Source organism: Podospora bellae-mahoneyi, chromosome 6, assembly GCF_035222275.1.
Source record: "Podospora bellae-mahoneyi strain CBS 112042 chromosome 6, whole genome shotgun sequence".
Taxonomy (NCBI): Eukaryota; Fungi; Ascomycota; class Sordariomycetes; order Sordariales; family Podosporaceae; genus Podospora; species Podospora bellae-mahoneyi.
The window spans coordinates 2,849,308-2,864,731 of NC_085885.1; the positions used below are offsets into that span (position 1 = coordinate 2,849,308).

The 15,424-nt window shown below is 51.4% G+C and overlaps 5 protein-coding genes across 5 annotated transcripts; 2 read left to right on the forward strand and 3 right to left on the reverse strand.

Annotated features, from left to right (window-relative positions):
• The first annotated feature begins 2,445 nt into the window (after positions 1 to 2,445).
• Positions 2,446 to 4,722, forward strand: QC761_607360 (uncharacterized protein). The gene is made up of 3 exons (XM_062881171.1): positions 2,446 to 2,962; positions 3,012 to 4,315; positions 4,374 to 4,722. Exons 1-3 carry the CDS (start codon positions 2,866 to 2,868, stop codon positions 4,707 to 4,709), a joined length of 1,737 nt encoding a protein of 578 aa, XP_062729833.1. The 5' UTR covers positions 2,446 to 2,865; the 3' UTR covers positions 4,710 to 4,722.
• Positions 4,723 to 5,807: 1,085 nt separating this feature from the next.
• On the reverse strand, positions 5,808 to 6,782 carry QC761_607370 (uncharacterized protein; the record flags this gene model as incomplete). Its single annotated transcript, XM_062881172.1, has 2 exons — positions 5,808 to 6,555; positions 6,619 to 6,782. The coding sequence occupies 2 exons, from the start codon at positions 6,780 to 6,782 to the stop codon at positions 5,808 to 5,810; spliced, it is 912 nt and encodes a 303-aa protein (XP_062729834.1).
• A 1,868-nt stretch (positions 6,783 to 8,650) lies between these two features.
• Positions 8,651 to 10,927, reverse strand: QC761_607380 (uncharacterized protein; the record flags this gene model as incomplete). The annotated part of the gene is made up of 3 exons (XM_062881173.1): positions 8,651 to 10,358; positions 10,422 to 10,704; positions 10,774 to 10,927. The coding sequence occupies 3 exons, from the start codon at positions 10,925 to 10,927 to the stop codon at positions 8,651 to 8,653; spliced, it is 2,145 nt and encodes a 714-aa protein (XP_062729835.1).
• Positions 10,928 to 11,509: 582 nt separating this feature from the next.
• QC761_607385 (uncharacterized protein) lies at positions 11,510 to 13,448 on the forward strand (the record flags this gene model as incomplete). The annotated part of the gene is made up of 4 exons (XM_062881174.1): positions 11,510 to 11,622; positions 12,202 to 12,301; positions 12,358 to 12,659; positions 12,716 to 13,448. 4 exons carry the CDS (start codon positions 11,510 to 11,512, stop codon positions 13,320 to 13,322), a joined length of 1,122 nt encoding a protein of 373 aa, XP_062729836.1. The 3' UTR covers positions 13,323 to 13,448.
• A 127-nt stretch (positions 13,449 to 13,575) lies between these two features.
• On the reverse strand, positions 13,576 to 15,379 carry QC761_607390 (uncharacterized protein). The gene is made up of 4 exons (XM_062881175.1): positions 14,960 to 15,379; positions 14,814 to 14,907; positions 14,317 to 14,761; positions 13,576 to 14,262 (listed from the first exon to the last, which is right to left on the reverse strand). The coding sequence occupies exons 1-4, from the start codon at positions 15,065 to 15,067 to the stop codon at positions 13,698 to 13,700; spliced, it is 1,212 nt and encodes a 403-aa protein (XP_062729837.1). The 5' UTR covers positions 15,068 to 15,379; the 3' UTR covers positions 13,576 to 13,697.
• Positions 15,380 to 15,424: the final 45 nt, after the last annotated feature.

Below are 15,424 nucleotides of genomic sequence, written 5' to 3' on the forward strand. Positions count from 1 at the left end.
CCCAAACATCTTTTCAAGGCCTGCTCTCTGCGAGGTGCATAGTGGTTCAAGTTTTGTCCTACACGCAGATGTCGAGTCTGACAAGGGGGAAGACGCATGATGATCCAATCAAAGACGAGGGGAAGTTACATTGTCGATTTACAGGGGATGGTCTGCTGCCTGTGGTCCCCCAGCGTTCGTTTGGATGGGTGAAGCGATCATCCGAGAGCTTCGGAATTTGTGAGGCGCAAGGTGAAATCAAGGCCCTTGACATGTTCTTTAGCAGCTTCTTCTCTCTTGAACGTGCCGCTGCAGTGAACTCTTCACCTCAATCATCCACCTTTGATGGTCATAACCGCTGAAAACATGACAACAACCACCAATATCGTCACCCTTCCATATCGGTCAAAGCATCCTCAGTTGGCGAAGCTTCAGACAATGACGAGTTCGAGATGCTAGAACATGCATCGAAAGTGGGTACAACATTGCCATGGAGGCCCCGATACCTCAGACTTGTTGTCATTCTGGCCTTTCTTGTTGTTTTTGTTCTGATCCTGAACATATCCCTTGTGACAGATACTTGCAACATCGCACACGTGTCTGTGGATCCAGCCCCATGGACCGCTGAATGTGGTACCAAAAACAGCTGCAATATGGTAATCGCAAGATTCCCTTCAGCACAGCGTGAGGGACTGGCGGGCGAGGAAAGCAAGAAGGCCTTGGTCATGTTTGGCGATCTCACCTTTATCAGGGATGACAGTCTTCCAAAAGCATCTCGGACTGCTGGAACAAGGGCGACATGATCCTTCCGTTCTAGTCCAAACTGCAGAAGTCAACGCTATTCTTGTGTAGGCCACGTTATGCCATCAAGAACATCAGTCTGGTGCGAAATGGAACCAAGATTATTGAGACCGCCAACCTGGAGGAACCAGAAGCGCAAAGAACTTTGAGTACGATCAAGCCTCTGGACTTCCTGTCGACTCTTCTGAAGAGCTTTGAGACAAACCCCCTCGAGTTGGCCTACAGAATGCATGGACACGTGATAGAGGTTGGGGGCAGTAACATTAGCGTGAACAAGGTGATGGGGACCCTCCTACCATATCGGCATGGTCTCCATCAGAGCCAAAAAGCTCTCGAGTTATACGATGGTCATGTTCTTGAGCGAGCGGCAGCAGAGTTCTATCAGCAATTTGGCGCCATGCTGGGCAAGTTATTGCTTCTGGAGCCCGCCTCGATAAGCTCTTTTTGGTCTCTCTCCATTAATGACGACCGTCTGGTTATTTGGGCATGGGCCGCACGTTGGATGACTGGCTTGACTGCGACCTGCATTGCGCTGTGCGCCGTGCTCATTTTTCTTCTCCTAAAGGAGAAATACTGCCTTGCAACCCAACAAGTCTTGCCGGGAGGGCAGCACTCGTCTCTCACAGCCAGGACTTGGTTCAGAGACTGAAATTCTCCGCGGCAGCAAGGAACAATGCACTCGAGCGTCGTCTCCACGACACATCGTTCAAGTCGGTGGTGATTGACGGCGCCGGATTAGGCTGTGAGAGGTTCGTCATTTTGGACACTCGCCACGTCTCCCACCCGCAGTTTAGGACCCGAAGCTTCAATGAAAAGGCAGCAGTGCTACCTCGTCCTGCCACCATTCACCCTTTCTCACGAGTAGCACTCTTTTCAGTCTTGGGTGGATCAATAATAGCACTCGAACTGATGCTACGAAAGTCAAATGACGAGCATGGACTTGGGGACGCAGGGGATGATGACACATACATCATCTATACCTGGACCGCACTTCCGGTTCTTGTCTTTGGCCTCATTGCCATGATGATCTCGTCAATCGCCTTTCATCTACGATGTGTCGCGCCGTATGGGAATCTAGGGAAGACTGTGTCCACGAACACCTTTGTAGAGCAAGATTTCCTCGACATGTCAACTTATTGGCGTGTGACGTTATGTTTGAAGTGGTGGATGTGAATGCGACGTTTATTGGCGCCGATCCGGCGCTCGATCTGAATAACCAGCCGTGGGTAGTGGAGGGATCGGCGACGGAGTCAACCATGAGGTTGGACCCCTTGTTTCGGTATCTGACCTCTTTTTTTAGGGCCGTTCCGGTGGGGCATCTTGGTGATCCGGATAAGATAGGGGAGGTAGCAGAGGCGATCAAGTCGGTGGGTTCTTACAGACAGGTAATAGACCTTGAAAGAAGTTAAGGACCTTTGAAGGTAGTAAATATGCTTCCGGAATATTTAAAAGGATAGTTAATGAACCTAAAACGCATATTCAAGGGCGTAACGAAGAGATGAGAGAATGGCTGAGGGGCTTACAAATCCTTAATCTTATATTGTAGTCTCTTTTAAATACTTATGTTCTGTGATGTGAGGGGTTGGAGCAGGTGACCGAGAGGACGGCGGCTCGGCAGGGGAAGAAAGGGGTGGAAGGCTTCAAGAGAGGTGGGAGAATGGTTTCATTGTTCTTTGTTCAGTCAACCACCGTTCTCTCATACCTAGGTAACATGCCAACAGCAATAGCTCAACAACATTATTTACAGGCCCAGTAAACTCGAGAAACATCAAAACGTTCCTGAAATTTAACCAGGACCACATCTTCAGCTGCCAAGGTCATCACTTCCCCAAGTTGTCAAAGCTTGGAGCCAGCTCGTCGATCCCCCGCATCAGCTTTGACTGACCCCAACAATGAACCGAGGCTCGTCCCGCTGATTACCCTGTTACCCCAGGTTTTGTGGCTGCAGGATGCAATCCAACTAGGAATAGTGTCGATTTGACACCTGCCCCGCTTCTCGGATATATTGACGTCTCGGACGTAGATGCTCTCTCTGTCTTGAACAGACCAATCTGTACAGCTTCCCACCATCAATCAAACATCACAATGGGTAGCATCGTCGAGAAAACCAGGGATGGGACCATCTACAAGGCTGCCACCAACGCGGTGCACCCTGAGCTTGACCTCTTGACGTTTCTCTTTGGTTTGCCCACCCGCCTTGATACGACCTACACAGGCTAACAGTGATACAGACTCACCACACACCCTGGCCGAGAAAACTTCCATCCTCCACGCCGACGCAGCGGATCCAGACAACAACCAGATAACCAAATCTCAGCTACGCACCCTCGTCAAGTCAACAGCCTCCATCCTCCGAAACGAGTACGGCATCGGTGCCAACGGCCCCAACAAAGATGTCGTCCTCGCCATCTCCACGGGACACTACCTCCTCCCCTCTCTGTTCTACTCCACCATCGCCGCCGGCGGCGTCTTCTCCGCCTCCAACCCCGGCTCAACCCCCAAGGAACTCGCCGCCCAGGTCAGCCAAGTAGGCGTCAAAGTCATCCTCTGCAACGCCGACACCGAAGCCACCGCCGTAGCCGCTGCTAAACTCACCGGTCTTGATTCCCGCAACGTGGTGGTTTACTCCTCCCTGCCCGGCGGCTCTCTCGTCTTGACCCCAACCAACTCTTCCACCCCCCTCACCTCATCTGGCTCCCTCTCCTGGGCTAAAATCACCTCCCGTCATGTCCTCGACAGCTCAATAATTTGCCTCCTTTTTTCTTCAGGCACCACCGGCCCCCCAAAAGCGTGTAAACTATCCCACACCAACATGGTCGCCGAGGCAGCACTGGTCCTCTCCCCCAACCGAGATTTTTACACCCGCTTGAACTTGCCGCTGGTGTACCGAACAGTTGCCCACCTCCCTGCCGCGCACATTGCGGGAATTCAAGGCTATTTTGTCAACCCTTTCTACCTAGGGGGAACGGTGTACTGGATGAGGGGATTTGATTTCCCCTTGTTTTTGACTTACATGAAGAAGTATCAAGTCACGCACTTCTTTTCTGTCCCCCCGGTTTTCTTGCTGATTGCAAAGTCGCCGATGGTGACAGATCAGCTTGCCACGGTGGAGCAGGCTGTTTCTGGCGCGGCGCCGATGGGGAGGGAGCTGCAAATCGCGGCGAAGAAAAAGTTGGGAGGGGGCAGGCTGGGGAAGGGGAGGTTGGTGCAGACTTGGGGTTTGTCGGAGACGACGGGGAGTGTTACTGTTTTGAATATGGGGAGCGAGTTTGAGGATGACGAGAGTGGGAGTGTTTCTGCTTTGGTTGCGGGGATAGAGGCGAGGATTGTGGATGATGAGGGGCGGGATGTGGAGGTGGGAAAGGAGGGTGAGATTTGGGTTAGGGGGCCGATGATTACGAAGGGGTATTGGCAGAATGAGGAGGCCAATAGGGAGGGGTTTGCGGATGGGGGGGTGGGGAGGGAGAGGTGGTTTAGGACGGGGGATGTGGCTGTTTATAGGGGAGGTTTGTTTTATGTGGTGGATAGGAAGAAGGTTTGTTTCACTGAAGATCATGGAAGATTAAGTGGGATAGCGTGCTGACAAGCGATAGGAACTAATCAAATACAAGGGCAATCAGGTCGCGCCTGCGGAGCTGGAGGCGCTGCTGATCAGCCACCCCAAGATTTTGGACGCGGCTGTGATTGGGGTAGATGATGAGAAGGAGGGGACCGAGGTGCCGAGGGCATATGTGGTTGTGGGGGATCAAAAGGGGATTACGGGGCAGGAGATACAGGAGTGGGTTGCGAAGCAGGTTTCTAGTCATAAGAAGTTGAGGGGAGGGGTTGTGTTTTTGGCGGCTGTTCCCAAGAGTCCGTCAGGGAAGATTTTGAGGAAGGATTTGAGAGCGTTGGCGAAGAAGCAGCAACACGGAGGGAGTAAGTTGTAGATGATTAGCCGCGTGATACTCTACCATGTCGTGAATGAATAATAGCGATTACTGTGCGTACTTGGGGTAGAGCCCTGAAACATAGGTGATGGACCTTTAACGATACGTTATAGAAGCGTGTGTGGATAGCAGGGACGCTTTGACAGAACCTTTGACAGAACCTTTGACAGAACCTTTGACAGAACCTTTGACAGAACCTTTGACAAAACCTTGCACTTGTTCTTCGGCGTGTTTCCAAATGGCGTCATTTGAAGACAGAGGAAAGAGCTGGATTTGGAAAACTGTGCTAGTGCTTTTACCTGGAGAATGGTATGGTGTCTAGAATGGAGATTTGAGGGTGGTGAATGCCCCTCATATACACCGCGTTGGAGACTTCCTTACTTTCCAAGGCTCCATTTTCCAGTGGGTGAATGACCTCGAAGCTGGAATATGACTGCCATGCTACATGGCGAAATGTCATCTTTGACGTTTGATGGTGTTGAGACATGGGAATATCAGCTGCTTGGTCACAGCACTTGAAGCAGACAGGACGGCAAGGGGGAGCGTGCACACCTGACAGCAAAACCTGCCATTTGAAACGGCCTGTGCATGGGATGTCTCGGTGCCTCCCGAGGTGTATCAGTGTATAGCCCGCGTCGCTCTTGCTCTGTTATTCAGCATCCAACCTTTTCCCGACAAATCCATAGTTATGTCCCTCACGAGCAGCTGCGACACCCGCTAAAACCGAAGCTTTCCCGCCCTTTCCAAAGGTCATATTATCCCTGACATCTGTGTGGAAGCAGTCAATGGTAACTTATGTTGACTGTTGACGGCCAAGCACCAACACCAACCTACAGATCCCCCCGCACTTCAACCGAGTGCAATTTCTTTCCACTGCAACCCGGGCGGGAGCGAGGCGTGCTTGAAAGCATCTTGATAGATCTTGGCTAACCCCGACCAACTGACCAACAAGAACCTTGGGTCGTCAACAACCGACCAAGGCGTTTTCATGCGCCCCGCTGTGCACTCGTTCAACTGACCCAAAATTCAGTTTGTTGGGTGCAAGTTTGAGAGTTCTGTTCTGGATCGCCGAGATATACAAGGTGGAAATGTCCATCATCATATTCTCTTGACGGGGCTTTCCATGCCTTCACTAATCTCTGAAGTCAGACCCCCAGAACCCTCCTGTGTAGAACCATCGACGATAACAAACTCAACCCCCTCGTCCGCCCCAGGAACAACCAAAGCAGGCATCTTCTTGTCCGTCTCCCTTTCAATCGACCTCGCCGCCTCAAAGCACGGCAGCAAGACCGTCGTCCCAGCCTGCTTATGCTCCTCCAAATCCCCCCAGTCCCACCAGTCGACGTAGGCGCCCTTGAAACAAAACCTGAATCTGTCGGTCGGGACTGCGTCATCTGGTAGCAAGCTCCAGTATTCCTGCTGAAGTGTCTCCTCCCAGGTCCAGGTTTCGCCGGGGCGGAGGCTGATGAAGGAGTTTGTGATGTGGTCGCCTTTGGAGACGGGGACTTCTTTGTCGGGGTCGTCGTAGATGGCAAAGGTGCAGATTGTGCCGTCGTCCATTTCGGTGAACTCCCATGGGTTATCGTGGTTGTTGTTGTTGTTGTTGTTGTTGTTGTTGATTGGGCGGTGGCGGTAGAGCCAGAACCCTTCGCGCTGTGGCTCGGTTTGGTGCCAGGCTATTATTGTCCAGGGGCGGAAGGTGATGGGGCGGGTGGTTGGGGGTGTGGTTTTGTCCGGGTTGAGGAGGAGGCCGGTGTAGGTGATTTTTAGTGTGATGGCGAACTTGGTTTTGAGGGGAGTGGTTTGGGGTGCGGAGAGTTGGACGGAGAGGAGGGGGGTTCCAGGGCTGACAAGAAAGAGGGTTAGTGATGTGGTCTTGTTGAGGGTTGTTGGGAAAAGGTGAGGTTACTTGAGGTCTGCGATGGTGAGTGGGCTGTTTGATTGATGAGTAGGGGTTTCGGAGAAGATTTCAGGTGAGGGGAGGTCAAGGAGGTTGTCTTCTTCTGCACTGCTTAGTTGGATGTCTAGGAGATTGTCTTCCTCCGTGCTGCTCAATTCCTGAGGGCTGGCCATTTCGTTGGAATAAATGTCAGTCGTGTGTCGCGCTGTCTGGCAGGAGTGTCAGTCATCTGCTGTCGGGGTCAGGGGGCATTGAACCTCAGCGGTTTGCTGTTCACCTGGGTCTTTCACTTTCCAACAGTGGGATTGGATCCCATCTTAAACGTTTTCTTAGGACCTGTCATACCGTTATCTCACCCCTCTTTTGCCCCCCATAACTCCATAAGGCAGCGCGGGCCGCATGTACCTGTCCATTGCATAGTGCATGACCTCATGCGGGCCTCGCACTAGCCAAGACCGAAGACTCATACGGCATGCAAGACTGACAGCCAGGTCAGGGCCAGCGATTGGCACCTCAGACCAGTCCGATTTGCATCCAAACTTCGCATTTGGACCATGTTTGACAATGGTCTGATCGGCGGTGTCTTCTCACTCGGTCGGGATTACCACAAAGAGGGGCAGCAGTTGTGTTATCACCGATTGCAACTGATCAACTGAGTGATCACAGTGGCAGGTTAGTGTTTACGTTTGTAGGTTTGAGATCATGCTTCACTGGGGCCATTCGTGTTTCCAAGGTAAAGGTGTGACCATTTTCTATATAGGAACAAAGGCCAAACGCACTCAGGAGGTCTTTTGAGGCCCTTCGGGAGGCTGCATGTCTCCTATGTATCACTAAGACCCCTGCCTTCATCCTCTACGCTCTCGAGATTCCATGCAACCATATCCTTTAATAGCTATTTTGCGGTTCTCTTTCCAGGCACCTAATACTCGTTATCATACTTGACACTCATGTCACAGCAACACAGCCTCAAGCCACGAATTAATCATCAGCTAGCAAAGCTACATATGCGGTTGCGGAACGGGATGATAATGACCAACCAACACTAACTAGAATGACAGCTCTCTAGAAGCTAGGTAAAGACTATTTAGAACGCAAAGACAACGGCAGTCCAAAAGCAATTTACGAAAGATATGCCTTGAGATATACCAGAAGGCTCAACAGGCGAGCCAGACGGTCCCTGACCTATTACTGCGAGGTTCACGGCTTTGCACTGAGGACAAACTTGCTTTACTACCCAAGTACAAGTGAGTCTAGCAAATCGAAAAATCATTCTGTGAATGGCATCAGGACAACCATTCTAACAGCCCTGGCACAGTCGAACGCTGGAAATACTCTCCACCCGAAAAAAAAAAATGAAAAAAAGAAGAAGGATCCAGAGTCCAACTCGTCACCTACCTCGACCACTTCATACCCGCTGCCAAAAACCTCAACCCTTTTGAGTTGCACGATGACCGAGAAGACTACGCCAACGTAGTTCTTCACCTGATCCGGAGAGTCGAAGGAGTGGTAGCCACCGTCAAGAATTCTATGAACATTACAGATGATCAGTGCCCGGATCCTGATGGGTAGTTGTGGCGGAATATTCCCTGGCGATACGGATCTCGAAATTTCGACAGGGATGGATGGGGCACAAAGATAGGGGATAGATATTGCATTTGGGAATATCCGTTGTATGTGGACAAGCCGTGTAGAAATAAGCATGTGAAATGGGCTTATCCCTTCCTCACGAATAGGGTGTTGCAGAGGGATGATGAGGACGTGCCGAGGTTGGGGAAATATCAGTATCTGTTCATTCCGGTGTGGAAACCTTCTTGGATGAGGAGGAGAAATACCTGGTTGTGGCGGGGTAGCTACCTACCCCTCTGTTGAGATTCGTTAAAAAAGATGAAGAAGAGAAATTGTCAGTGGAATTACTACTATTAATAATTGTCATTTGTTCTATAGTAAATCAAAAAGCCAAAGGAGTCTCAACTTGACGACCGGCCAGCCAGTCCGTTCAAAGTGGTCAGACCCAAACAAGTAGCGTGCGCCGCCAGGGCAATTACAGCTGTCCATTGATTTCCAACTTCTCCAGAATAGCATCGCGGTACGCAAACATGCCCACGGTCCTGGGGTGGAAAGTCTTGATCTGCCTGGTAGGCGCGTACCAAGACACATCCTGGATGTTGGCTCCATCCTTGCCAGAAATGAAATCGTTTGCGCCGTTCACTCTTTTGGCCTCCTCTCCCTCCGGCTCCTCCCTTACCAACTCCGCCACGTAGCACAGGTATGACTCGTACGGATCGCGACCCTCACTAGCGGTAGAGTTGCACGTCTCCTCACTGGGTAGCTTGATCTCGCCACTTTCGATGAGCATCTGCGTTTCGTCCTTTTCCACTTCTCCACCATCAACCCCGGCGGCGTTGTTGGGCTCGATATCCTTCCAACCACTCAAAAAGAACCAAGTATCGGCGCGGTTAGAATCAGGATCCTTGACGCCCGGCTCGCACCAGCGATGTCCCCCCTCTATCCAGCGTTTGTCGACGTCGACATAATGGACTTGGCCACCTTCGGTGTTGGCGTCGTTCACAGCGAACTGGATGACCTCGTTGAGCTGCCTGACGAGATCGTCGAGCTCCTTTCTCAAACTCTTGGTCAGGTAGACGATTCGATTGGCGGGCCAGTCGGAGGGAGGTCTGTTTTCACCAAACCAGTAGTGGAAGCTCGCGCCGTCGCAGTCGTCTGTCTCCTCGTTGAAAAAGGTCGGGTAGCCTGCCACGTAGAGCTGTGTGTCCTTGCGCTTGGTCCGCCCGAGAGCGCGCAGGTAGGCATCCTTCAGCCGGGCGCGCAGGCCGTTGGGTGAACTGTCATCCATGTGTGCGCGGGCCTTCTTTTCCGCTTCCTCGCAGTTTTTGCGGTTTGTACTCCCCCAGTGAGCTGTGTTGGGCGTGATGACGCAGTACCAGACGAGGTCAGAGAAACCCAAGTCGTTGCCACCGATGGTGAGCGTGATGACGTTGGTTTCGTCGGCTTTCTTTTGATCCCACTCTTCGATCTTCTTGTACAGGCCTTCGGTTGTGTCTCCGGAGCAGGAGCGGCGGTCGTACACTATTTCCTTGTTGTCAAAGAACTTGTTGAGGAGATCACCGTAGTTGTTGGATCCGATTCGGCACTTATCGGTCGAGGTTGTTCCGGTGCCCATGCCTGAGGCGTAGGAGTCGCCAAAGTGAGCGAAGCCAATGACGCCGGTAGCGTCGATTTCCTCTGGACTGCCGTCCCAGACGATGGCGTCGGTGACAAAGGGGCATGATTCATCCCTGGACCGGAGTGGGTGACGAGGTTGATTCAACCCAGAGTCTGCAGGTGCGTCATGCTGATATGTGTCGGCGTTCAGACGTGGTCTTTGGCGGGGATGTCTTCTAGTCGCGGGCTTTGGAGGAACACCGATTGTACCGCCTTTACCAGGAACACCCGCCGTGTTACCTGGTTGGCCACCGCTGCTCCCTACATTATTGGTAGGATGTGGGATTTCTCGGTTGCACTCCTTTGAGAAGAACACCCCGGCCGCAACATGGGAGTAGGTGTCTGCATTCTGAGCGCTCATATCGCCATTGCAGAACCCTTCGCCACCGGCATTGTTCCCGCAGATTGGAGTGGTAAAGCTGCCATCCTTTTTCTTTTTCAGCCCACCATACGGTGCGCATGCGCGGTCGAATAACCCAAGAGGAAGGCTGGTACACCCAGTGTAACCGTAGGCAACATCCACAGCCCTGTTTAGGAGACAGTTAGTATTCATAACGGTGCAAACACTAACACGCATATAGCTAACTTACGGATCGTTATCACGCATCGCGTATCTTGTATGGGAGGCCTCGTGGATAATGATAGAAGATCTTGTTCGTTGGGCTTGCCGAAGATCCTTCAAGGAGTCGCAGTTGTTGTCCAGCGCGGGCTGTGTCTCACCAATGTCATTGGTGTCGAAGAACTTGTCGCAGAATGTCATCCTCTTCTCCTTGTCGTTCATGGCTGCCCACCAATTCTTCTTCGGTGCGCAGGCCGGGCTGTTGTTATCGCAGTTGACTTTGAAGGTGTAGCTTGAAGAGGTTCCTGAAAGCACTGCAGTTGTATGATGTCAGATCATTGAGCACATGGAGAATAAGGGGCTAGGAACCAGGGTTGACTTACAGTCTGCTATGCGGCGATAGGTTTCACGGATATCGTCTTCGAAGCCCTCTTTTTCCCTGAGTCCTTTGGCGAAGAAGTGATCGTAATAGTTTCCCTCGGTAAGAAACTCTTGGGCACGGAGAGCCATGTTCATGGCATGTTGCATTTCATCCATGATGTCTTTTTTCTTCTTGTCATCACAGGTGTCGCCCTCAAAGTGTACAATAGCAGCCTGTAGGGGGAGGGTCCAATTAGATATTTGTCACACAGTCGATGGTGATAACCTCATGAAAGTAGCTGAAATCTGAAATCTGTGTGATCACCTACCTTCATGTCCGGGGTGATTCCGTCGGTAGGGCCTTTGGGATTCTTCAGATCGTCTGGGATTCCTTCGACAGGTCCCGTGGGTTTTCCAGCATTATTTTCTTGCGCAAGACAGCCTGCTGCCACCAGGGCAGCTAAAGCCAACTTGAAGGCAACCTTCATGGTGCCGTGTATCTGGTGCTGAATAATGATATGTGTGTTGGATTCGAGAGTGAGAACGAAGCAGGGCGTGATGTCCAAGAAGTTCCATGTTGCCGATGTCTTTATACAACTCAAGTCTGTCAGACCATTGTGACAATTGTGCAAAGCTCTATCTCCATCCAGTCACAAACATTATTCGCATTGACGGCAATTGTAAATCCCATATTCAACTCGAATATCAAACTACGGTCTTCATACTTCAGCCTTCATCTAAGCCGAACAGGAGCGAGATATGGGATGCAAGGCCCAGCTGAGCTTGGCCACATGTATCCGAGACGCCACATATGTTGGGGTCCGAGGCAGGACATTCGAGGCTATCATTGATGTGAATGAAGTCTTTCAATGGTGAGCCATACAATGAAGACAAGCCCGATACATTAATCCATGCAAATAGTACCTGGGTAGTTAAGACATATCGGCAAATGTTTTATTGGGAGGATCATGAATCTGAGCTCTTGTTACCTTACTTAGTCCGAAGTTGGATGCGATGTCATGTGCTACAGGCCCGGATTCACCCCGCGCCACCTTCAGATCTTTACCCCAGGCCCGACAAACAGTTGGGTCTCAGAACCTTAGCAAACAACAAATTTAGATGGTGGATAGCCGTTGCCACCCACAGAATTGGTAGCATAAGTAAGCCTGACCATCCTCGGTTTGCTTGTGAGTGCCCGGTTTTAGTGTTGATCGCACCATTCCCTTTTCACCCTCACATCTGCTCAGAGGAAACACCGTCCGAGTTCCTTTCCTACAGACCTGCGTATGCGCCAAACCTCACACAGCACCACCGCGAGCTTAACAGAAAAGCCTTTCCGTTCTTTTTCTTTTTTCAAAACCCCTTAACAAAACATCATAAAAAGCCCTCGTCCTCTCAATACCGACCCCTTAATTTGATACGGCTCTTGTTTAGCTCCAAATAAGTACCTAGACATCAAAGAAAAGAAACGAGCGAAGCCACAGAATCCTCGCTATTTTGGTGGTCTCTGCCTTCTCCACCAGCCATGGAAATCCCAGACTGGCTTCGAGGGTAAGCCAACCTTACCAGCATCTATCGACACTCCTCACTCCCATGACATACTACAATCCGCACATATACTGACCTTGAAGCCTTTGGGCGAGAAAAACAGCGTCTTTCTCATCCTAACACTTCTATCTTTCGAGCCACAAATCGCCCGAATTTATCATCGCCGCGATAGTACAGGCATCTCCCTCTACTACGTCCTCTTCAACCTCATCATCGCCACCGAGCTCTTCACAATCTCCTTCTTCCACCTAGTCAACAACCGCTGCGAGGGATCTGACTCGTTCGTACACGATCCGCCCAACCTAGGTGATCTCCTCAACCTCGCTCACTTCACGGCTGTGTGGATTGCCTGGATCATAATGTTAGTCCCTCTTCGATGGAAACGACCGAGAGAACAAAGTTAACACTTCCACGCAGACTACTTCTAACCATCATTTACTCCCCAATCACCAGAGACACATCGAACATCATGTTGATATACATCTCCTTCCTCACCATCTCCCTCATCCCCCTCTTCCTCGACGCCCTCTTCGCCGACACCACCGACCCCTACCACAAATGGGTTCTGGGTTTCTTCTCAGCGATACACATGATGTTCATCAACCCCAGTGTCTTCTTCCTTTGCTTCTTCGCCATGGGGGCCCAAGCCCGCGAGATCATCCGCCACAGACATGAAGACAGTGCGCTGAGCTTGCTCGGGCTGGCGGTGCAGGCTGTCTTGTTTGCTGTGCTTTCGGTGACTTGGTCGGGGCGGCTGGTGTTTCAGTGGGACAAGATCCCGGATGGGAATTTTTTGAACTGGAGGGTGTTTGTGTTTTGGTTTCAGGCTGTTGGGTTTGTTGTGTATGATTATGCTGTTTTTGCGATTGGGCAGGGGCTGTTGCTTGCGCTGGCGCTGAGGCATCTGGATGTGGCGTTGACAGGGGGGAGTCTGTGGCGGGTGATCTTCTTGAAGACAGATGGGGAGGGGTATGAAGATGGGGTTGTTGGTGAGGAGGAGGAGAGGAGGCCGTTGTTGGGTTGAAGAGTAAGGTAGTCTCATCATGATGACGAGTGGTTACTGAGGGCTTGTTATAGGCCTGTTTACCTACCGGACTTGCGGGCAAGGACCTCATTTAGACACACTAATTAAACTTAATACTAGTTGATCTGTTCAGAAGGCTTTGTTCACATTCAGAGTAATGATAGTAAACAAAGGGTGTTGAGTAGGGGTCGTGAAAGTGCGATTACCACGGCAGATGAAAGAATGAAGACCGGGGCTCACTCCAGCAGATCCATGATTAACGACCTACCAAGCATCTGTATTTAAATACCCTAAACTACCTACCTATCCAAGACCCGATCAACCTTGGTTGTAGCCATCCAACTGCCTATCTTTGGGGCCATTTCATATTTCCATCTAAACCTTCATGACCTTGATGACGCGCATATCGTGCAGGCCGATATTGAACGAAGCACTCGTCCCTTTCCCAGTCTGGCCAGTATACATCTCCCTCCACTCATACGATCCAGAGCCACCCAAGCCAGGGACATCCTTAAAGTTGACGCTGTAGGTTCCCGCCGAAGTGCCAGCACAAAGCCCAACAACCACACCATCCGACAGCGGCCCAGCCCAATACGGGTAGATCTTGCCATTTACTGGTGCAGGCGCACCGGGAGGACGAAAGGTTGTTGCCGCCTTGCCGAGAGAATCCTGGTTGATGTCAATCAAACCCTTGTTCCGGATGATGTCCAGGGTGGAGTTGGAAATCTTTTCGAGATCCAAGCCCAGTACGAGAGGAGACTTGGTGATGGCCCAGAGACCAAAGTGCAATTTTTCCTGGTTCGTGTTGAGCTTGGAGGATCCAAGATAGAGCATGTCGAGGTCGTTGAAGCCGCCTGGAGCACTGTACTGGTAGATCCCGGCGGCTGCACTGCCGATACGCTCGACACTGGCCCAGTCGCCCCAGTTGTCTACGCTCATTCTGCTAGCTGTTAGCCTTGGTAAGGGGTGTTGATGGTGGGCGATTACGACGTACCTCCATGAGTGACCGTAGCTAGCACCCCAAGTCCAGACTTCGTCACGGCCCCAGTTGCAGAGGTTGAAATGCAGCTTTTTGGTGTTTTGAACTCCGAGAATAGCGTCTCTCATGGGCGCGTACCAAGTCTTGGTGCTACCGGCCGGGCTGGTACAAGTTTGAGGGCGAGGGTTTTGACGGCAGGGTGTGTAGCAGTTGTCGTACTTCCAGAAGTCGACTCCCCAACTCACCAACTGGTCAACATCACCCCTTTCGTGGCCCTCGTTTCCTGGGTATCCAGCGCACGTCTTGTCGCCAGCGCAGCCGTACAGGCCGAACTTGAGTCCCATGCTGTGGATCCTGTCGGTGACGGCTTTGATGCCGTTGGGCCATTTGGCTGGGTCGGGTACGAGCCTTCCAGAGCTGTCACGGCTCTTGGTGGACCAGCAGTCGTCGATGTTGATGTCTAGGATGGATGAGCGCGTTTTTTAGCAATCACTGGGCTCAGAAGAACTCACATTCATACCCAAGGTCCTTGAGTCCAAGAGAGATGAACTTGTCTGCCGTTGCGAGGGCATAACTGGCTGAGGCTGCGTTGCATTGAGCGACATTCTACCAACAAAGTCAGCACCCGGTAAGCATACAGGAAGGGACTTGTCGGTACCCAGCTGCTCCAACCCATATGAGGTTTCAACCCAACTCCATTATCCAATGCCACCGTCAGCCGGGTATTGGCGAGTGCGGGTAGTAGTGCAACCTTCCAGGACTTCATCGTGGCGACCGCAAGGCTGAATATGGATGCTGATGCTGTGAAGACATGGGATAAAAGCACTTTGACGGGCACAGCTCTTATAAAGCATAGGTATGTTTGGGAACTTCATGAACAGCATTGTCTGATAGATGGGTTTGAGATACTCCGGTACCTGCACCTTACGTCACTCTGTCGCTGGGCCGTCCGCTTCGTTTCTACATGCCTTCAGGTTATAGCCGATTGGGGCGCTAAACTACGTCGCCACAAAGCCCTATGATCGTTACAGGAGAAAATCGTAGACTGTGACCATGATGTTCACCACAAGTATGTCCGGCGCTTGCAGCCAGATTCGGAAGGTTCTGCATAGACGTTTTTCCT